This window comes from Dryobates pubescens, chromosome 22 (genome assembly GCF_014839835.1).
Source record: "Dryobates pubescens isolate bDryPub1 chromosome 22, bDryPub1.pri, whole genome shotgun sequence".
Classification (NCBI taxonomy): Eukaryota; Metazoa; Chordata; class Aves; order Piciformes; family Picidae; genus Dryobates; species Dryobates pubescens.
The window spans coordinates 13,786,508-13,808,250 of record NC_071633.1 but is presented as its reverse complement, the minus strand read 5'-3'; the positions used below and the strand labels follow the sequence as shown (position 1 = coordinate 13,808,250).

At 45.8% G+C, this 21,743-nt stretch overlaps 1 protein-coding gene across 1 annotated transcript; it reads left to right on the top strand.

Annotated features, from left to right (window-relative positions):
• Positions 1-2,526: 2,526 nt before the first annotated feature.
• Positions 2,527-13,445, top strand: LOC104304440 (acyl-CoA (8-3)-desaturase). Its single transcript, XM_009905181.2, has 12 exons — positions 2,527-2,778; positions 5,473-5,583; positions 6,534-6,731; positions 7,131-7,232; positions 7,413-7,541; positions 9,035-9,095; positions 9,998-10,074; positions 10,977-11,074; positions 11,707-11,803; positions 12,301-12,380; positions 13,107-13,232; positions 13,384-13,445. Exons 1-12 carry the CDS (start codon positions 2,527-2,529, stop codon positions 13,433-13,435), a joined length of 1,383 nt encoding a protein of 460 aa, XP_009903483.2. The 3' UTR covers positions 13,436-13,445.
• The last annotated feature ends 8,298 nt before the right edge of the window (positions 13,446-21,743 follow it).

The window sequence follows — 21,743 nt, the reverse complement described above, 5'->3', positions numbered from 1 at the left end:
CAGCTTGCTGTAGTTGAAGCTGCTCTGGTGGGGGGGTTGGCCTAGATGATCCCCAGAGGTCCCTTCCAACCCCATATCATTCTGTGAATTGGTGCTTCTGTGACCTCATTGCTTTCTACAGCTGCCTAAGGAGTGGACATGAGAGGGAAGTGCTGATCTCCTCCTGTGAATCAGTGATAGGATGCATGAGAATGGTTCAAAGCTGCATCAGGGAAGGTTTAAGGTGGACATTAGGAAACATTTCTTTATCAAGGTGGTGGTCTAACACTGGAATAGGCTTTCTAAAGAGGTGGTTAATGCCCCAACCCTGTCAGTGTTTTAAGAGGCATTTGGAAAATGCCCATAATAACATACTTTAACTTTTAGTCCATCCTGAAGTGGTCAGGGAGTTGGATTAGATGATAGTTGTAAGCCACTCTCAACTCAACTCAGCTATTCCCCTCCCCTCCCACTTCACCCTGATGTAAGGAAAGGAAGATTGGATTATAGAGCATAAAAACCTGGGATATGCAGAAGAACATGTGGGTACCAGGTAGGCATCAAGTCCTAATTTGATGTTTATCTGTTTAGCAGCAGAGATCTTTTATTGTGAAAGGAGAGATTGCAAAACCTCAGAGCAGCAAGCTGCCGTGCTGGAAATTCCTACGTCGAGCTTAGCGGGGGAGTTCCAGTGAAAAAAACATGAGCAGCTGACAACTTGATGTATGAGCTGTGGCTGAGCTGAATGAAGAGTTTGTAACCAAATGTATTGTCCCATTGTGTACAGTGGCTGATATGATAGAAATCATCACCATTATCAGCATTTCTATCAGAGCAATGTCATGAGTGCCACAGATCCTTCTCTGAATGAGTTTGGCAGCTCATTGTTCGGCAATTAAAGCTTCAGTTCTCCAAAGATTTGGCAAGCATCTATGAAAGGGGGTTACCAACACTGGTTTAGAGGCTTATTTGGATATTAGGAAACCTTTGTTTACTAAAAGAGTGGCCAGGCATTGGAACAGGCTGCCCAGGAGGGTGGTGGAGTTGTCATCCTTGGAGGTGTTCACAAAACATGTAAACGTGGTGCTTCAGGTCATGGTTTTGTTAGGGCTGGGTTGGGTTGATGGTTGGACTTGATGATCTTAGAGATCCTTTCCAACCTTAACAATTCTGTGATCCTGTGATCTGGGACATTGTTTAATGGCCTTTTGGTGTAATGTCCACAGTTGGACCCAAAGATCTTTTCCAACCAAAAGAATTCAGTGGTTCCCTGATTTTTAGGGGGTTCTTACAATCTAAATCTGAGCTAAGCTGTGCCCATCTCCTGAAAGCACCAGGTTCTCCATGCTGCATCATCTCTCTCATTGAATTTCCCAAGCACCAGTGTCTGGACATTGCACAGAAGGTGGTTTGGGTGTTGTTTTCAGCCTCACCTGTGGCACTCTAAGGACACACACTTAGCTCTCTTCCAGCTGAGAAATTGCTGAACAGCTGGGTGTTTAGTACATTAAAAACCTCATGGGGGGGGAATCCTTTCCCTGCCTGTCTCACTGTCCCGTGATAGTTGCAGCTTTCCATCAAAAAGAAAGCAACACACCCAAACAGTAAAACCAACACAAAAGTCGACCTTGTTAACCAGGAGCCAGCACTGTGCCCTTGTGACCAAGGAGGCCAATGATGTCTTGAGGTACATTAGGAAGAGTCTGACCAACAGGTCAAGGGAAGTTCTCTTCCCCCTCTGCTCTGCCCTGGTGAAGCCACACCTGTGGATCCAGTTCTGGGCTCCACAGTGCAAGAGGGACAGTGAACCACTGGAGGGAGCCTGGAGCACCTCTGTGAGGAGGAAAGGCTGAGAGCCCTGTGGCTGTTGAAACGGAAGAGCAGCCTGAGAGTGGATCTGCTCAATGCTCAGCAACAGCTAAAGTGTGGGCGCACAAGCGCATGGGGTCAGAATCTTCTTAGTGGTGCCCAGCAACAGGACAAGGGGCACAAACTGGAATACAGAAGGTTCCATCTGAACACACAGAGAAAATTTGGTGTGAGGGTGTGGGAGCCGTGGAACAGACTGCCCAGAAAGGTGGTAGAGTTTCCTTCTCCAGAGAGCGTCCAGCCTGCCCTGTCCATTGTGCTGCTGGGCAAGCTGCTGTGGGTGCCCTGCTTTAGCAAGGGGGTTGGACTGGATGACCTCCAGAGGTCCAGTCTGTGAGATGGTCCAACATTCCTCACCAGCAGTCACTGTTCCTCTTTCCATACCTGGGTGGCACCGCAGCTGCCAGAGTAGTGGCAAGGAAGGAGCAGGAGGTGGGAGCGAAACACCGGGCAGCTGAAGCAGCATCCCTGGAGCAGCCCTGCACCGCTGGCTTTCCAAGGAGCTCTGTAACAGCCGAGCACCTCTCACTTTCCAGGCACCGGGAACGGGGACAGACGTAGGGCGGGGTCTCAGGGTGGGGCTGGGGCGGTCCCCCCCATCCTCATAGGCTATGGGGGGAGCAGGTGCTGGTGTTGCAGAGGCAGGAGGGAGGGAAGGAAGGAGGACGAAGAAGGCGGATGGCGGCATCGCTACCGGGGAGCGAGAAGGGGGATGAGAACCAAGATGGGGCCCTGGTTGGGACCCCCGCGCAGAGCCCGGCGCTGCGGTTCTTCACCTGGGAGGAGGTCGAGCAGTGCAACGGGCGGGGGCCGGCGGGCCAGGAGCGGTGGCTGGTGATCGAGAGGAAGGTGTACGATATCAGCCAGTTCTACCGGAGGCACCCGGGAGGGGCTCGGCTCATCGGCAGCCACGCTGGGCAGGACGCCACGGTGAGCGGCGGGGATCAGCGCGAGTTTGGTACCGGCCGCTGGGAGATAGGGGGAGGAGGAGGCTGGGACCCGGGACGTGGCTCCGGGTGAGACTGATGGGGCTCGAGGGGATGGAGAATCGTAGAACCGTTGAGGCTGGAAGTGACCTTTGGGATCATCAAATCCAACCACTCACCTAGAGCTCACAATGCCACTACTACTTCCAAGTCACTGTCACTAAACCACACCACTCAGCAGCACATCCATGTGGTTTTTAAGTACCAACAGTGACTCCACCATTCCAAAGCCTGATAAACATTTCCATGAAGACATTTCCCCTAATAGCCAACCTGAACTTCCCTTGGCACCACCTGAGAACATTTCCTCTTGTCCTATCACTTCTTGTAGTGTCACTGCTTACTCAGTGATCTTAAAGGTCTTCTCCAAGTAAAATGATTCTGTAATTCTCTGCTTTGTGTTAGTTTCCAGCCTCATGCTAGCCAACAGGCAAACGAAGAGGCTTAGCCCTTGGGACAACCAGACTGGAACCATTCATCTAGCTATAAAGCCTTTAGGGTTAGTTTTGCCTTCTGATCAGCCTGGAGAAGAGAAGGCTCTGGAGAGACCTTCTGGAGGACATTCAGCGCTTGGTGGTAAGATAGCTGTGAGGACAGGCTAATTATCAGGCTAATTATCAGGGTGTATTGTGACAGGACAAGGGATGATGGTTTGAAACCAAAAGACTGGAGAGAAGGAAGAAATATGTTACACTGAGAGTGATGAGACCCTGGCCCAGGTGGTAGATGCCCCATCCCTGGACCCACTGCAGATCAGGTTGTTTGGGACTCTGGAGAGCAAGCTGCTCTAGTTTCAGATGTCCCTGCTGACTGCAGGGCAGTTGGACTAGATGACCTTGAATGGTCCCTTCCAACACAAACTATTCTATGATCTTGCATTTGCAGCTGCTTTGAACTACAGTGATTGCTTACAGCCAGGGGAAAGTGGGGAAGCTGCCACAAGCCCCATGACAATGACAGTAGCTACTTCCAGAAACATACCTTCAGGAAAGGCATTCCTCCTAAATGCCACTCTGCATAACCTGGATGGAAGACAAAGAGAGGAGGCTTTCCCAAGCAGACTTCCAGGAGTTTCTGTAGTTACTGCACGTAGTCCTTCTGACCCTTAAGGTGAACAAAAGCGAAAAGCCAGTTAACAAGTGTCCAAGTGCTGGTGAGTTATCAAGTGGGCAGAAATACTTCTGCTGGTCACATTTCCCTGTCTGACTGCTTTTTTTTAGTGCCATGGAAACCTGTGGTGAATATACACCAAGCCATTCTGGAAATTCCCTAGGTTCTTGCCTGCTGGTATATGCAGGAAGGGTAGAAAATAGTGGGAAGTTAGCATCTATGCAAATCTGTGACAAATGGGATTGCTTCCTTGGTGTATATTTTAAAAGGGATAAAAAAACCCCAAACCCAAGACACATAGTTCCCTGATCTTCCATATGTAAGGAATGTTTGAGGCTCATGGAAATAAAAGTAATCTGCATTTTTCTAAGCTTAAATGTCAAATGCTGTATTAGCTGTGGAGTCTCCTTTCTCTGGGGGATTCCAAACCCACCTGGACATTGTGATCCTGTGCAACCTCTTCCAGGTGACCCTGCTTTGGCAGGTGGGCTGGACTAGATGATCTCCAGAGGTCCCTCCAACCCTCACCATTCTGTGATTAGCTAAAGAACTTCCCTTTGCCTCACATCTGTTCGTAATAAACGTGTGCCCAGAGTAACTTTGGGGCTGGAGGGCAGTGAAGCACCGAGTCTGGCGTGAAGCAGGCACACAAGCTGAAGGCATGGATGTACAAAAGCCACTCGCCATGGTTGGAGAAGTCCTTTTCCTACAGACTGAATTCACAGCTCAGCTTGGTCTCAGCTGTGCTTCAGGACTCCAGCTGCCCCCTTCCTGCTCTGTCAGTGAAGATGTCTCCTCCTCTGCTTTTTTGCATCCTGTTCTTTTCATCCCTGGCCCTGCCTAGAGGCTCTCATATCTTTCTTCATGCTCATATCAATAAGAGATCAGCATCACCAGGCCTGTGCTATGAATTGTGTCCTTGCCTTCAGTTCCTCCTGAATATTTCCAAGTAATAGAGAACAATATGAAGTTCTGTGGTATCTCTTGGTCCTTGATGAAATCCTTCCTGCCTTAGTTCATTTGAGAGTGAAGTTCTCCACCCAATGAATAAGAGGAGCCACATTTTTCTTTTAAGCAGGTGGATTTAAAGGGTAGTTTTCTCTTTTGACAAATTGCACAATGAAGAAGATTCTGGTCTGCTGATAAGCAAGACCATTTGGGCACCTGGATGTCCAGGAAGACAGAAAAGTCACTAATATTTGGGTTGAGAAGAGTTGGGAGAAGAAAGGCAAGGAAATGAGACTCTGCTTTAGGTGCACAGTGGAGATTCATTCTGGGTTTTGGAGCCTGCATTCTTGTAGTAATTGCAGCAGTGGTAGTCAGACCTCTTGTATTCATCAGCTGAAATAAGAACATAGGACAAACACAACCCACCTAAAAAATAGTCAATAAAAGCTTGAGGAGATACAAGGTAAACAAGACATCTTTGCTATTTTGGTTCCTCCACGGTGAATGTGCACAGCAAGTGGAGGTTAGTCATGCAGACTTTGTCTTTCTTACCTCTCCCTTTCCTCCTGTGCATTTGCAGGATGCCTTTGTAGCATTCCATGTGGACAAGGTGCTGGTGAGCAAGTACTTGAAGCCACTGCAGATTGGAGAGCTGGCAGCAGATCAGCCCAGCGTTGAGCCCTCTAAAAATGTAAGTCTGTCCTCATAAATCAGACCAAAGGGAATTATTCTGAGGTTAGAGCTCGTTCTTCTGTGTCACTGTAGCTCCTGGAACAAAGAGATCCAGGTTCTTCACAATTTGCTGTGCTGCTACTTAGAAAGCAGTATTAGTTTGTGCTGTGCTTACTCCTTCTTCCATTCTCGTTCCTCAGTGCCCACTGATACGAGGCCAGCTGGGCTTTAGGTGCCATTTTCATACAGGCATTTAACCCTCCCCTGTTCATCTTGGGAGGGGGGAAGTGAGGATATATATTGATCCATTGGAACTCCCTGGAGGTGTTCAAGAAACATGTGGACATGGCACTCTGGGGCATGCTTTAATGGCCATGGTGGTGACAATTAGACTCAATCCTCTTAGAGGTCTTTTCCATCCCAAATGATTCTGTGATTCTGTGGTGGCATGGGAGGAATATTTTCATCCCAAAGACCTACCACAAGATGGCATGCTCTGTCCATGCAGGACATCTTCCACTAGGTACCACTTCCATCTGAGCCCTGTGCTACCTGTCAAGAAGGTGATGGACAAAGCACCAAAGATACAGTCTGAGGGAGTGGGGGAGCAGACACTGTGCTCTGTATGGCTGCTCCTTGCTCCTATGCTCTCTGTACCTTACCAGACAAAGACACTGGAGCTGTATGAGAGCAATGATGAAGTTTACCAGTATGCAAGCCCAGCTCTTGCCCATTTGAATCATAGAATCAATAAGGATTGAAGAGACCTCAAAGATCATCAAGTCCAACCTGTCACTCAAGACCTCATGACTACTAAACCATGGCACCAAGTGCCATGTCCAGTCCCCTCTTGAACAATTTGGCCAGATCCTTTGCTCTTACTTACTTAATTAAAGCTGTCCTCAGCTTTTGAGGCTGCAGTGTGACGCTCTAGAAACAGGCAGTGTGTAACCCTGGTGCTTCCCACAGGAAGCGCTGGTGAAAGACTTCCGAGAACTGCGTGCTACAGTTGAGAAAATGGGACTTCTGAAGCCAAACCAACTCTTCTTCTTCCTGCACCTGGCTCACATCCTCCTGCTGGATATTGCTGCTTGGCTAATTCTTCTCTACTGTGGGACATCCTTAATTCCCTTTATTGCCTCTCTGCTGGTGCTGACCATTTCCCAGGTAAGAGACTAAGTCCGCAGCACATGCGTGTGGGCTTGCACCAACTTTCATACACACAACACTACTGCAGTTTTGTAGTCCTCCATTTCCTTACTTGGTATAGTTCTCCTTTGTCATTAGGAGACAACCACTCTAGCATGTGTGTTTACAGAAGATGTAAAGAAGAAATTCTATGTGTGGGAAGTTTCCATAAAGCCTAGTCTGGGATTCTTCCAGCAATGTATATTCTAAGGGAACCCCCAAGAATATTAGAATTTCATAGTTCCTTTCTGATTGTGGCTTTGAAACACAGTCCAAGAATTAAATCCCATCTTTCAAAGCAAAGGAGGAGTGTGGCCCTGTCCTGGTCTCGGTTTTAATTCCCCCACCCCTCTCAGCATTTTCATTTTTCTCTTCCAGGTCCAGGCTTCCTGGTTACAACATGATTTAGGACATCTTTCTGTATTCAAGGAGACCAAGTGGAACCACTTGCTGCATAAGTTTGTGATGTGCCATTTGATTGTAAGTACCTGCCCCTGGGATGGGAAAACCTCTTGGTTTTGATGGCTTTCCTGTAAAAGCGTGCTCTAAAGACTCTGTGGTGGAGGATGGTGTGTTCAGCAGCAAGGGGAGGAAGGGAACTGGGCAGAACCTGGCTTTGAAACTGTTGTACTTTTCATGCTTTGTTCTTCACTAAAACAGGGGGCATCAGCCAAGTGGTGGACTCTTCTACACTCCCAGCACCATGCCAAGCCCAACTGCTTCCAGAAAGATCCTGATATCGATATGCACCCTTTCCTGTTTACTTTGGGGAAGAAACTGTCTGTGGAGGTCAGTGGCTGTGGGTGTGTATGATGTAGGTGCATCATCAATCGGCAAAAAGATTATCAATTGTTACAGCAATTAGAAGAACAACTTGGTAAATAATGATTACTAGATACTTTGTAAACATTGATCCAAAGCATGGCTGCAGTTGGCCTGGAATTATTGCTTTAATATCAATGTCTGAAGCTCAAGATGGAGGTGGTTTTGGAATGTCCATGCCTTCTAGGAGGAGGCAGAAGCTTTGCTGTGAAAGGCAGCCAGAGCAGCAGAGCTCATTAACCAAGGGCTGGTAGCTCTGGAGGGCTGTTGGCAGCTCCCTCTGGTGGACAGAAGTCGTTTGACAACAGAGAATGTTCTCAGCTGGCGCTGCTGGGCGGCTTCCAGGAGTGACAACCCAAGATAATGTTGAATTCGTTTTGCTGTACAACTTCATCACGTCTTGAGGTCCTGTCAGAGCAGTTACAGCATGAAATATTTTTCTCCTGGGATCACCAGGGAGGTGGTGGAGTCACCATCCCTGGAGGTGTTCAAGATGGGATTAGATGTGGCATTCAGAGCCATGGTTTAGTAGTCATGAGGTCTTGGGTGACAGGTTGGACTTGATGATCTTTGAGGTCTTTTCCAGCCTTATTAATTCTATGAATCTATGATCTTTGCCATCATGAAACCATCCTTAAGTGTATGGAATCATAGAATGGTCTGGGTTGGAAGTGACCTCCGAAGGCCACCTAGTCCAACCCCCTCTGCAGCAAGCAGGGACATCCTCAACTAGATCAGGCTGCCCAGAACCCCGTTGAGCCCCACTTTGAATGCCTCCAGGGATGGGGCCCCAACAACCTCCCTGGGCACCCTGAATCAAAGAGGAAAGATGGTGGTAGGGAAGAGAAAGCGTACCTGACTGGTTTTGACAGATAATGCCAATATTTCACAAAGTAACTTCTGAGTGTGGTAAGAACACCAAGAAAACTCACCAGTTAAGTCACCTCTATCTGCTCTCAAAATGTATTTTTAGTGCAACTTACAGATCATGCCGTATTTTAATGGATGAAATCTTCTGGTGTAGTTTTTACTCCAATCCATTCCAACTCAGACAATGGTGGCATCTGGGACAGCAGTTTCTTTCCTGCCACAGGGTTGTTTTTTTCTTATGGGCTTTACTTCTGGTCTGGCTTGTTTTAAGTACATCTAGAACCACTTTTCAGCATTCACTTCTTTTCCCATGATGAAGAAAAAAAATATCTCATGCTTGCTTAACAGTTAATCTCTGAAGGTCTTTACAAAGCTGTAAGGCATGAGAACCTTACACTAATGGAATGGAAGCCTATAGACAAGGTGTGGTATGTATGGTAAGCTAAAGAGACAGGTACACAGGAGGGAGGCAGTAGAAATAAGAGCTGTGGGAAGGGTGAAAGAAGAGTGTCTTTGGAGAAGAAAACAGCTGGTAACCTCTTGCAGGTTCCTTCGTTTCCACTCTATTTGTGTGCTCTTTCTTTTCACAGCTGGGGATCAAAAAGAAGAAGTACATGCCATACAATCACCAACACAAATACTTCTTCATCAGTGAGTACCTCCCTTCTGAACTACCACAACAGGTACTAATGGGGCTTGCAGAACTGATTTCTGACCTGTAGGACTCAAGCAGAACTAAGGTGCCTGCATCAAAGAGCATAATAATCAGTTTGGACCTAATTTTGGGGGGAGTTTTTCAGGATTCTCTGCACCCCTTTTTGTTTTCAAACAACAGAAAGAAGCCATGCTGATAGGTCTCCATGAAGAAAGGGAAGGCAGGTGACATAAACAGTAGCAGGTTGTCGTGCATGAAGTGTCCTCAGTCAAGCTTCAGCGAGCTTGTCTTACCTCCGTGTAACCTCTTGAGGTCAGCAGGCACCCAGATTGCTCACTGTTTGTCTGCCTTGGTGCATCCTGACAGCTGAGGGAGCTGGGGTTGTTTAGCCTGGAGAAGAGGAGGCTCAGGGGAGACCTTATTGCTTTCTACATCTTCCTGAAAGGAGGTTGTAGCCAGGTAGGGGTTGGTCTCTTCTCCCAGGCAACCAGCACCAGAACAAGAGGACACAGTCTCAAGCTGCACCAGGGGAGGCTTAGGCTCGAGGTGAGAAGAAAGTTCTTCCCAGAAAGAGTAATTGGCCGTTGGAATGTGCTGCCCAGGGAGGTGGTGGAGTCACTGTCCCTGGAGGTGATCAATAAAAGAATTGGATGTGGCACTTGGAGTCATGGTTTAGTTGTCAGGAGGCATTAGGTATTGGGTTGAACTTGATGATCTCTGAGGTCCTTTCCAACCTGGTTGATTCTGTATAATTCTGTGATCCAGAAAGTTCTGCAGCCCTAAAACTTCTGAGAGTGTTCTCTTTGTTGAGTAGCTGTTCAGGGATCCTTTGTTTCCAGTTTGACTGCCTCTCCTTCAGTCCATGCCACCACCAGTGATGATGAATTCTCCTTTACAGCTCTTCCTCCGCTCCTGTTTCCCACCTACTTCCACTACCACACCTTTTACATTGCATACACAAAACGGTACTGGGTGGTAAGTATTGCTGCTTGTGCAGCCAAGAAGGGGGCTGCAGCTGTGGGCCTTCAGCCTTTCTTCTGAGCCAGCTTCTGCCTGGACCTGTGTGACACTGCTGCCACTCAGCTAAGCCTAATGTGACAGTTGGTTTGGTGCAGTGTTTGGTGGTTCTGCATACTTTCTGCTAACCTCATTCACTTCCTCAGCTCCATGACAAAGGCTTGAAAACAAGCAATAGGCTCATCCTGCTTTGCCTTCCTTGCAGAACACAGTCTCCTTTGGCTTGGGAAGGAGACTAGAAGGTCCACAGTGGTCAGTAGGATGTGGGTATAGGAACTGTTGTTCTTCCAACCCAAATGAGTTCATTGGTCTAGCACTTAGGTCACTGTGGAGTCCTGGGCAGACTTGGTACAAACCTTCAGCTCATGTCTCTGGATGCATAAGGATTAGACATTTGGATGAAGTGCTTTACTGTGAGGGTGGTGGAACACTGGAACAGGTTGTCCCAGGAGGTGGTGGAAGCACCGTCTCTGGAGACATCCAAGGTCAGGCTCAACGGGTCTCTGAGCAACCTGCTCTAGTTGCAGATGTCAGTGCTTACTGCAGGGTGGGGGTGGACCAGATGACCTCTAGAGGTCCCTTCCAATAAATGCATTCTATGATTCTATATTTGCTAGTACATTACTCTGCTTACTGGGCATGAATGTTCAGATTCATCTTCATTATAACAAGCCATGAGGGGGTGTGGAGGGGAAAGTGTTCATTAGCTCAGAGTAACTTGGATTGCTCTCGATGATTCCATTCAGGCAAAAGCTACAGAAGCTGAATGGAGATTTTCTTGTACATATCACATGAAACTTAGGAAAGTATTTCAGCAAATGTAATTCATTTTCTTCCTGTGTTGTCTCTGGTTTTGGTAGGACCTGGCCTGGATGCTGACCTTCTATATCAGATTCTGTTTTACTTATGGATCACTACTAGAAATGAAGAGTCTCCTGGCATATTATTTTACATTCAGGTGATATCTCTTTAGAAGGTTCCTCAGGCTTCCTCTACACCTTCTTTCCATTAGTCCCTGCCTGCCTTCCTCTGCCTTTGCTCATCTTTTTGTGTTGTCCTTTAATATCTTTTTTCTTTTCTTTGTAATTCCCTAAAATTAAGACTCTGTCTCTTTATTTTTTGGCTCTGGCAGCAAAGAGACTTCACAGAGTGCTGACCAAATTGAGAAACACCTTGCATAACGTTCAGTGCTTTGGGTGTTGGGTCTGCTACTGGTTAGAGAAAGAGAACATGTAAGAAAAACAGCTTAGCCTGGGCTTGCAAATGCCCAGACATTAGCCAGCAGCATTGGCTTGAATGGACAACGTGCTCTCTACTTGGATTACTTTACTGATTCTAATCAGTTTGGGCCTTGGCTACAGATAAAACAAGATGAATACCAGCTACATCAGGTTTCTAGCAAAGCCCATGAAATAATCATGAGTTTCATAATGAAGTATGAAACTTGCAGGGTTTGGAAGCTCTTCCAGGTGCTGGATTAGCATGGCTGGTGTTCAGCCACGTGTTTGGAAGCTTGGTTGTGCTGTTCCTCCACTGGCTCGTTGCTAACTTGCTTCCCTGTTACCAAATTCTGGCCTCTTCTCTGAACAGGATGCTGGAGAGCAGCTGGTTTGTCTGGGTGTCACAGATGAACCACATCCCTATGGATATTTACTATGACAAAAATCTGGACTGGGTGTCTACTCAGGTAAAGTATTTCCCATTCTTAAGAACTGTGCCCATACAAATACAAAATCCAACCGTAAGACAAGCAGCTCCTCTATTGCATCAAGAGTGAAAACCTGTTGGTAACTGGGAAGTGAAGGTTAATAGCATAGCAGGATTCAGTTATGGTAAGAGTAAAGGAGTCCCCTCCTTGCAGGCACACTTATGGGAGTCCAGCAGTAAAGTCTGACCACCACAGGAGGACTCTGCCATCTCTGCTTTTTCTGCACATGTAGGCTTGAGGAGGAAATTTGACTCTGTTCACATGAATTCACAGGTTCACAGGGCCAAGTCCTAGTTTTACCATGGGCCATATTATCCAGCCTACATACATCTGTTGGTTCACAAAGCTGAAGGAGGATTATGATCCCTGGCTTGTTAATAAAGCAGAGTAGCAGAGCATACCATGCTCCTTAGGCAACAGGGAAAGGCTGCAATCATCAGCCAGGACTGACTTTGCTTTCCTTTCTTCTCCTTTAGCTCAAGGCAACATGCAACGTTGAGCAGTCTTTCTTCAATGACTGGTTTACTGGGCATCTGAACTTCCAGATTGAACATCAGTGAGTACCCATCCAAGAGAAAATTTTCTTCCCCACCCCCTCCTTTTTTTTTCTTTTAAAATTTCCCTTAGTTTTCTGAACTCTGCAAATAGTTGAGGGGCACCAATGAGTTTGTCTTTAGGCTGAAAACCCTAAAGAGAAAGCTAATGTAATTAAAAACCTTTGAAGGGAGGTGAGAATGACTAGCAAAAAGTGAACATGGGCAGGATCTCTGAAGCCATACAGGCAGCAGAGGGTCTATCCAAAGGAGGAACTTGTAAGCATTAGTGAAAATTTGCATGCTAAGGAACCCTGTTTATAGTCTGACATGCTAGATTAAGCCCACCTATACTGATCACTTCTGCCATTACTCTGGAACCTGAGATATGCAACTGAAGGATGGGTTCATCTCCTGTGCTATGGAGATGGTTAATTATGGAGAAAGAGGTGAGGAGGAAGCAGTTCCTTCCAGTTTCTATGCCATGGGGTCACTTAACTTGGAGCAATATCACTTCAGAGATGCTGGAGACAACTTTGGAAAATAATGGAGGGGAAAAGCAAGAAGGTCTTACGAGCTACTTGGACTAAAAGCTCACCCAGGGGAAAAAAGAGCCCTTTAGGGTCTGCTGAAGAGCCTGCTTGGTGTGAGCTGGGTGATTCCTGGGAAGTAATGAAGAATGTGAACCTGTGCTCCATAAGAAATATTACCTTTCACTGGAGGAGAATATGTCTGTCTCCTGTTCACAGCCTATTCCCCACAATGCCAAGACACAACTACTGGAAGGTGGCTCCTCTGGTGAAGTCCCTGTGTGCCAAACATGGCCTCGAGTACCAGTGTAAGCCGTTGCTCACAGCCTTTGCAGACATTGTGCAGTAAGTACCAACACACTGGCACAATCTGGAATCTCCACAGCAAGACTTGCCTTGCTCTTCTCTTCAACCTGCACACACAAACCCTCACTTTCCCTGTCAACATTCCCCTAAGTCCCCCCTGCATAATGTGGCCTCTCTTTCTCTCTCTCAGCTCTCTGAAGAGCTCAGGAGAGCTCTGGCTTGATGCCTACCTACACAAATAAGAAGACAAGGCTTGATGGCACCATTCACAGCCTGCCATGTCTTTGCATTCCCAACAAGCTAAGCAGCAGGGACCACAAAGGACTCCATGGCAGAAGAAAATGGATAAGAACTGAGGGATAGGATTGCAATGAATAAGAAGTTACCTGAATTTCACTTTTGGTCTTTCTGGGTATTTTGGTTCAGATATGTCATGAGTGGATAGGGCAAGCAGGAGATGAATGATCAGAGCAGGGAGAAACTTTTTGCCAGCTCTCTGAGTAAATATGGCCAGGAGCATTTCTGAGCCTGAGTATGGGTAAAGTCAGATGATGGACTGGTGCAGCTCCACACATTTAACTTCCTGTCAGAGTCCTCTGACCAGTCTTTCAGGTACTCTTCAAGTGGAGGGTTTCATGCTTAATAGGTTTGCTTATTTGAAGTCCTTTGAACTTGCACAGGATTTTCAAATACCAGTGGTCCAGCAAAGTGCTTAAATCACAGTAAGTTATAATAAGCTACATCTCACCCTTGGAGCAGAGCAGTTGCAGTGTGCAGTGAAACAACCTCAGTGTCTTTCCCACTACTGTTCTCCACAGCGTCCTCATCCTCACAAGGCCAGACAACCCCAGGTCTCAGGAATAAATAACACGAGGTGAAAACTGCTCTCTTCAAAGTTTCTTTCTTTGTTGTTTATTTTACACTTTGAGTGGGGCCACATTTACCCTCTCCATGCTGGCCTAGTTGAGTTGAGTTGCTTATAGCCACTCTCTAGTCTGTGCCCCAAAACGCTCTTAAGCACTTCAAGCCCATGCTCCTTCAGGCCACAAATGGAGGAAGGATGAGCATCCTCACCACCAGTCACAGAACTCATTCTGGGGCATGGTTTTGCTCATAGGTGCATGAATGAAGAGGTACAGGTTACAAGGTGTGAAATTCTATGACCTGAGGGGTGAACATGTAGATCCACATGGTAGATCAGTCTAGGCTAGAGGGGCTTGAACCCCAGCTTGTTGTGGGTCTTTGGGCTGTTTCTTAATAAGTTCATGAAATAAAGCTTAAATCACAGAATGTTGTCCTATAACTTTGAGAGATCCAAACAGATCATGAGGCACTAACCTTAACCCAAGTCCTGTAGTCCCTAACACTGACTGACCCTTACCCTACTCCTAATAGGCTCTATTCTATTCCAGTCCATTCAAAGAAAGAAATTGAGGAGTATTTTGACTAAGTGAAGTAAAATGCTGCTCTTTTTTTACCTCATATGCCTTGATGCAGAGATGGGGGAACTTCATGTTCATTACATTATATTGCCATTTTTGGAGCTCATTCATGCTGCAGAGTTACAGAAAGTCACATCATGTTTCTAAGCATCCTAGGAAGCTAAAACTCCTTGCTTCCCAGTCAGGTTTGCCTCTGGAAATGAACCTGAGCATTTGGATTACACATAAAATCAGGTGAAGAAGGTGGGACAAGAAAGCTTAACAGCTTAGGCTCACGAAGGCAGTTCTGAGAGGTCAAGAGTAAACTGACTTGCTTGTGTGGGCTCAGATTTTGGCTCAAGGTGAGTCAGAGCTTTGTGTAGGTACTTGAGATCACAGTTGAGAGGAGACAATGCCTTTCCATTAATCAGTAAGAGAATGTCTTCTTTGTCTGAAGTAAGAACCATCATGGGTACGCACTCAGATCCTGAAATAAACCCCCAACTTTTGGAAAGGGGACTTGGGAACCAATAAATTAGTTAGCAGTTAAGATCACTTTCTTACTAAAAGGAGAGCAATGAGGTTAATAAATAGACACCTGGCCCGGTGGAAAGAAAGCCACATGGAAAGTATCTGATGAGGTAAAGAACAGACTTTGTACTGTTTGTGCAATGATTAGACATGCCATGATCAGCACTGACTTAGTGAAAAACCTTTACCCCAGTACAATCAGCCAGGGCATAGAAAAAGGTTTGTTATCAAACCATTCTGTGCCTTGGAAACCGTGCAATTATGTTTAGAGGTTAACAGCACAAAGTACAATTTCCAAACCATGGGACTGAAAGAAACAATTCCAGAGAAGCCTTTGGGAGAAGTAAGGAGCAAAGCAGGGCTCAGGACATTATCAGTTGGTCACAAACACTATGTATATAAAAAGGCCTTTTAAAATTACCTTAATCAGTCTTTGAAGATTACTTCCTTGGGTAGACAAGAGGCCTGATTTTGAAGACCAACATCTGAGTCTTGACCAGCACTGAGCTCCTAGTGCAATCTGCAGTCAGGACCCCTGTAAATCAAAATGCAATTAAAAAAAAAGAATGAAAAGCTGCAAATGTTTTCATTGGTTGAGGACCCATCAGTGAGGGGAAAGAGTGCAAGGAGGTTGAACAAAGCTGAGAGGAAGGGCTGTGGATGAATGCGGAGTAAAGCTAAAGCAACATGGAGCGACGCCAGAGAATACAGGAGGAGCTGCCAAATTTCACACCCCCCCTCCCCCAGTATGGAAGGTAGATGAAAGGATGCCTGTGTTACCTCAGGAAAACATTTAGCAGCTTGGTGAGATTCTACAAGGAAGATGGACCAAAGAATTCACAAATTAGTTTTACAACCCAACAGAAAAGCATTTAAAAAACCCAAACCCAAGGCTCTTACATAATGAAACTATGGACCATGAAAACAGAGTGGAAGTAAAATGAGCATCACTGCCAGAGGATCTTCTCTGAAGAATGAGGGCAATAACAAAAAATATTAATTGATTTCCAGCCCTTATTCCTGCACTCTGAAATGCAACTTTTACTGTTTCCCAATGGTCTAATCTTGAAATTGTAGGTCCAGGATAGATTGATTCCACTGGAAAGAATGTGAAAGTTGGAATTTAAAATGAAGGGGTTTGGGTGGGGGTTGTTGGGGTGGGGTTTTTTTGGTGTTTTGGTTTGGTTTTGGTTTCCTGATACATTGGAATGGAATGGAATGGAATGGAATGGAATGGAATGGAATGGGATGGGATGGAATAGACCAGACCAAGTTGGAAGTGACCTTCAAGATCATCGTGTCCAACCCATCATCCAACAGCCATTCAAGATACCTGCAAGGCATCTGTCACATTCCCATTCTCTTTTGTCCCATTAACAAACTACCAGTGTACTTTTCCTGTGAAAACTTCTCCCACATGAGAAGATAGAATAGAATAGAATAGACCAGGACCAGACCAGACCAGACCAGGTTAGAAGAGACCTTAAAGATCATTGTGTCCAACCCATCATCCAACACCACCTAATCAACTAAACCATGGCACCAAGCACCCCATCAAGTCTCCTCCTAAACACCTCCAGTGATGTTGACTCCACCATCTCCCTGGGCAGCCCATTTCAATGGGCAATCACTCTCTCTATGAAGAATTTCTTCCTAACATCCAGTCTAAACCTCCCCTGGCGCAGCTTGAGACTGTGTCCTCTTGTTCTGGTGCTGGAAATTTCTGTTCATGACAAATTTTGAGTTGTATAGGGATATATACTTTTTCACATATGGATATTTATTTTCCTGTTTCACATTAAGAGCTAGATATTAAGTAAATTAAATAAGCACACTTATAACACTGCTGTGTTATAAAGTTGAATGGTAAACAATAATGATTTAAAAAAATCTTAATCCTTAGAGAAAAAAACCCTCTATTAAAAAGTTGAGAGATCTCAGCAATATTTTTATAGTATAATCCTCCCTTTTCATGTCCCTGAAGTGTTGAAACTGTTCCTCATCCTGCAGCCTTTGAAAGCCTCTGCTTCTATGCCAGTCAGATGAGAACATCACTCAAAAAGTGCTTGCAACTTACTTGTTTTCAATCCAAAGAGCCAGCAGCTCTTAGGAAAGGCAATGAGTGCCAAAAGCAACTTGGGCTCTGCACACACACACACACAAGTAAAGCAGAGCAAATGAGCAGAGATTTCTTTCCAACTTCTCCCCATGAAGTAAAGAGCCTTGTCAAGACCCTGTAGACTACCTGAGAGCTGGGATCAGGCAGAGCTATGTGGTTTCACCTCCTTTGTACGAGCCTGTTTTGATTTTTCTCCCTCATTTCAAGCCACACAAAAGGTCACACTGGACTTACTGGTTTATTTAACAGGGTTTGAAAGGGAGATTAGAGGGGGGAAATGCAAGCAAGGCAAAATGTGTTAGACTTCTGTTAAAGATTACATTTTCAGGCAGAGCAGGTGTTGCATAACTTAAAGCAGCACTGATGTGGCCAGCTTGCTTGCCAGGGTCTAAGTACCTGTGGCTTGAACAGAGCAGGTTTGGAGCAAGCTCTGCTTGGGCAGGGGTCAACCATGTGCCATTTAGGCAGCTCTTCACTAAAGGAGTGGACAAAAGTTGGTGTTTGGTCCAACAGGCAAGTTACTGTGCATATTTTTCTTTGATCTAGTATACCAAAGACAATGCTAGTGTGAAAAAACCCAACATTTCATTGAGTTGTTTTCTGAAGGTGAGGAGGAATGGATGTGATCTACATGGGTGAATGAACTGCAGTGATCTACAAGGGTGAAATAACTGCAATGGACTGACTAAAGCAAGCTGAAGGGGAAGTGAGAGCTGGGTCCTTCTCTCCTAGGCACCCTCACCCTTTCACACTCTCACATCCCAACGCAGTCCACCTGTGGAACATTATATTCCAGCTTCCACAAGAACTGTTACTGGCTTCTCCACACATTTCCAGTGGCAAGCCCAACAGCATCTGTGAGTGAAAGCCAGATGTAGAGCTGAGCAGTCACCCAGCTACCACTGCAGGGAAAGATGCCTTAAGGCATTTTGTTCTGTCTGTGTTTGGGGAGTGCTGCCCCTGCAACTTGACCTGTAAACTGTAGCTCCCATCATCCTTATTCTTCAATAATTCTTACAGAACATATGCACAAGGTCAAAGATAGATTCCTGGAACTTCAGGGTAGAAAACAGAAGAAGAGATGATTCTTTCCTAGCTATTTGTCTGTAGAAGAGTGTTTCCACTTGTGTGTCAATGCTCTTTGCTGCCAATCCTGAACCAACAATCACTGTGAGACTGGGGGGGAGGAAGGGGGAGAACACACCAAAACAAAGAATAAGCAAGGCAATTAAAACCAAAAACACCAACAAAATTCCCATTCCCAGGTTCTAATACATGGAAATAAAATAGAAATGGGTAGATTCAGATTGGATGTTAGGAAGAAGTTTTTCCCCACGAGGGTGGTGAGACACTGGCACAGGTTGCCCAGGGAGGTGGTGGAAGCCTCAACCCTGGAGGATTTTAAGGCCAGGCTGGATGTGGATCTGAGCAATCAGATCTCGTGTGAGGTGTCCCTGCCCATGGCATGGGGGGGGTCAGAACTGGATGATCCTTGAGGTCCCTTCCAACCCTAACAATTCTATGATTCTATGATCTGTGAGGATTGAGCAAAGAATAACCACAGCAAATCTGCATAAAGCATTTTTGTGATTTGGCACTACTGGAAGCATGAAAACAATGGAAAAATTACTGACCCAAATCACCTGCTCTCAAAAAGGAAGCTAAGTTTTGCTTCTGACTTGCTCCATTAATTGGGTCACTGGATGCAACTTTGTTGACAGTAACCAAGAAAAATGCCCCCCTTTTTTTTCCTTTTCTGTTTTAAACTTGGAAAAGACAGAATGAGATCAAGGTGACCATTTCCAAGGTTTTCAAGAGGCTATGAAAACACTGCCTGCAAGTTCTCTTCTCCCAGGCAACCAGCACCAGAACAAGAGGACACAGTCTCAAGCTGTGCAGGGGGAAGTTGTTTGATCTTAGAAAGAAGTTCTTCCCAGGCAGAGAGAGTGGGCTGCCCAGAGAGGTGGTGGGGTGGAGGTCCCTGGAGGTGTTTAAGAAGAGGCTGGATGAGGCACTTCATGTCATAGTGTGGTTGATTAGATAGGGTTGGGTGGTCGGTTGGACTTGATGACCTAGGAGGTCTCTTCCAACCTGGCTGATTCTGTGATTCTTCCAAAAATAAACAACAAAAAATAAAAGGCAAAGTAAGTGGTGTGCACTGAGTGGTGTGTGCTGTTTTGTCCCAAGGTGAAGAGCAACATACCATTATTCAATGAAACAGGTCAGGCTGCAGCTTCGAGGCTGCAAAATGTCACTATTAACCCTGTAACAGCATTAGGCCTCTCCCAGGCCACATACTTCACCCTGCTCAGCAGGATAGAAACATATTTTAGGTTTTTAACTAAGAAAGTACAACTCACTTCACCAATTTTTAGCATGGGACCTGAAAATTAAATATCAGCACAGCTCCTGAGTGCCTGTTTGCTCTCAGACTGCAATGCAGGTGAGGTTGCCAGCTGCACTAGGGTTGATGTTTGACCTTACATGGAACTCCACTATGGCAAAGTTCAAGCTTTGATCACACAACAGAATCATACAGGCTCTAACACAGCAATCCAGGCTGCAGAATTGTCATTGTCACCAGGGAAATGAACACCAAGAGACTTCACTTGTTGTTTTTACACCACTGCCTCATTATTTAGCCTTGAGCAGCTTCCCCATACCAGAAAAACATGGAACCCTTCACAAGTTCTTGGAACCTTCTGCAGTCCAAACAACAGAATCACAGAATGTTAGGGGTTGAAAGGACATCAAAAGATCATCTAGTCCAATCCCCCTGCCAGATGACCCATTCCCACAACTGAAATTATCCTGAACTAGAATAGAACCTCAAAACTTTAGCCTGGAGGAGGCTCAGGGAAGACCTAATTGTGCTCTACAACTACCTGAAGGGAGGTTGTAGACAGGCAGGGGCTGGTCTCTTCTCCCAGGCAACCAGCACCAGAACAAGAGGACACAGTCTCAAGCTGTGCCAGCAGCTGGCTGGGTGTTAGGAAGAAATTCTTCATAGAGAGAGTGATTGCCTATTGGAATGGGGTACCCAGGGAGGTGGTAGAGTCAGCATCACTGGAAGTGTTTAGGAGGAGACTTGATGGGGTGCTTGGTGCCATGGTTTAGTTGATTAGATGGTATTGGATGATGGGTTGGACTCGATGATCTCAAAGGTCTCTTCCAGCCTGGTCTGGTCTGATCTATTCTATCTTCTCATGTAGGAGAAGTTTTCACAGGAAAAGTACACTGGTAGTTTGTTAATGGGACAAAAGAGAATGGGAATGTGACAGATGCCTTGCAGGTACCTTGAATGGCTACTTGTGATACGCTAGAACGGCACAGATTATAAAGGTCTTTACCTCTCAGTCTGGATTCAAGAGCTAAGTGTGAATTTAGCAATTACTGACAGACAAAAACACCAAACCAAACCCAAACCCAAACAACCCACCAGAAATGTGGCACAATTGCTTTTATTTCATTTATGATCACCAAACCAGAACTTTAGTTCTTTTCCCAGTTCTGTCCAAAAAAGGCCTTATGCAACTGCTTTAAGTTACATCATCAACAGCTGAGTCAAGGCCATGCTTGAGTTCAACTCTGCCTGATCACACAGCTGTGAGTCCAAGTGTTGGTGCAGATTAAATTCTGGAATATTATCTGTGAGGAAAGGTCAGACTTCACCCTGCACTGCCTACCTTCATGCAATCCACTGTCAGTAAGAGATAAGAATATAAAAACATGTCACTGTATCCATGCACCTCTGCAGCACTGCTTTAAAGCCCCAAACCACACAGCAAACAAAACTCAAAAGCACAGAACCATAGAATTCTTTGGCTTGGAAGGCACCTTTCGAGGTCATCTTGTCCCCTGCAGTCAGCAGGATGTCTTCAACTACATCAGGTTGCTCAGAGCCCCAGGTAGTCTGCCCTGCTATCTTTGCAGGGATGGGGCATCTCCCAGGTCTCTGGGTAAGCTGGGTCAGTGTTTCGCCACCTCTAAATCACCCTCTTTTAGTCCCAGACCATCACCACTTGTCCTGTTGCACCAGGCCCTGCTCAAAAGCCAGGGCATAGCTATCATAACAGTACTGAAAGGCCACAAGGAGGTCTCCAGAGAATGGAGTCTTCTCCAGGCTGAAACAACCCCAACTCTCAGCCTGTCCTCATAGTGACTCATATGCCTGATTTCAAGTATGATGGAGAACAGCCAGCCTTTTCCTCCATGATGAGTAACAAGCATCTAACAACACTTGGTAAATCAATGAAACTGATTTAATGGACACAAAAGCCCTGGATACCCACACACTACCTAGGACAAAATTTCCCTCAGTGGCTTTTTCTGGGTGATGAGTAAGCTGGGATCAACAAAAGAATTCAAGGCTTACATTTTCCAACACACAAAGCAGGGACTATCTGACACAAGCCCACCTCATCTTTTCCTTAGAGAAGATTTAGCAATCCCATAGACCCACTCATCTCCCAGAACAGC

Excerpts from the sequence above, each read along its gene's own strand:
- LOC104304440 (XM_009905181.2), top strand. The coding sequence starts at position 2,527 with ATGGCGGCATCGCTACCGGGGAGCGAGAAGGGGGATGAGAACCAAGAT. Across the intron at positions 6,732-7,130 it reads TGGTGCTGACCATTTCCCAG|GTCCAGGCTTCCTGGTTACA; the intron begins GTAAGAGACTAA and ends TTTCTCTTCCAG. Across the intron at positions 11,075-11,706 it reads GCATATTATTTTACATTCAG|GATGCTGGAGAGCAGCTGGT; the intron begins GTGATATCTCTT and ends TTCTCTGAACAG.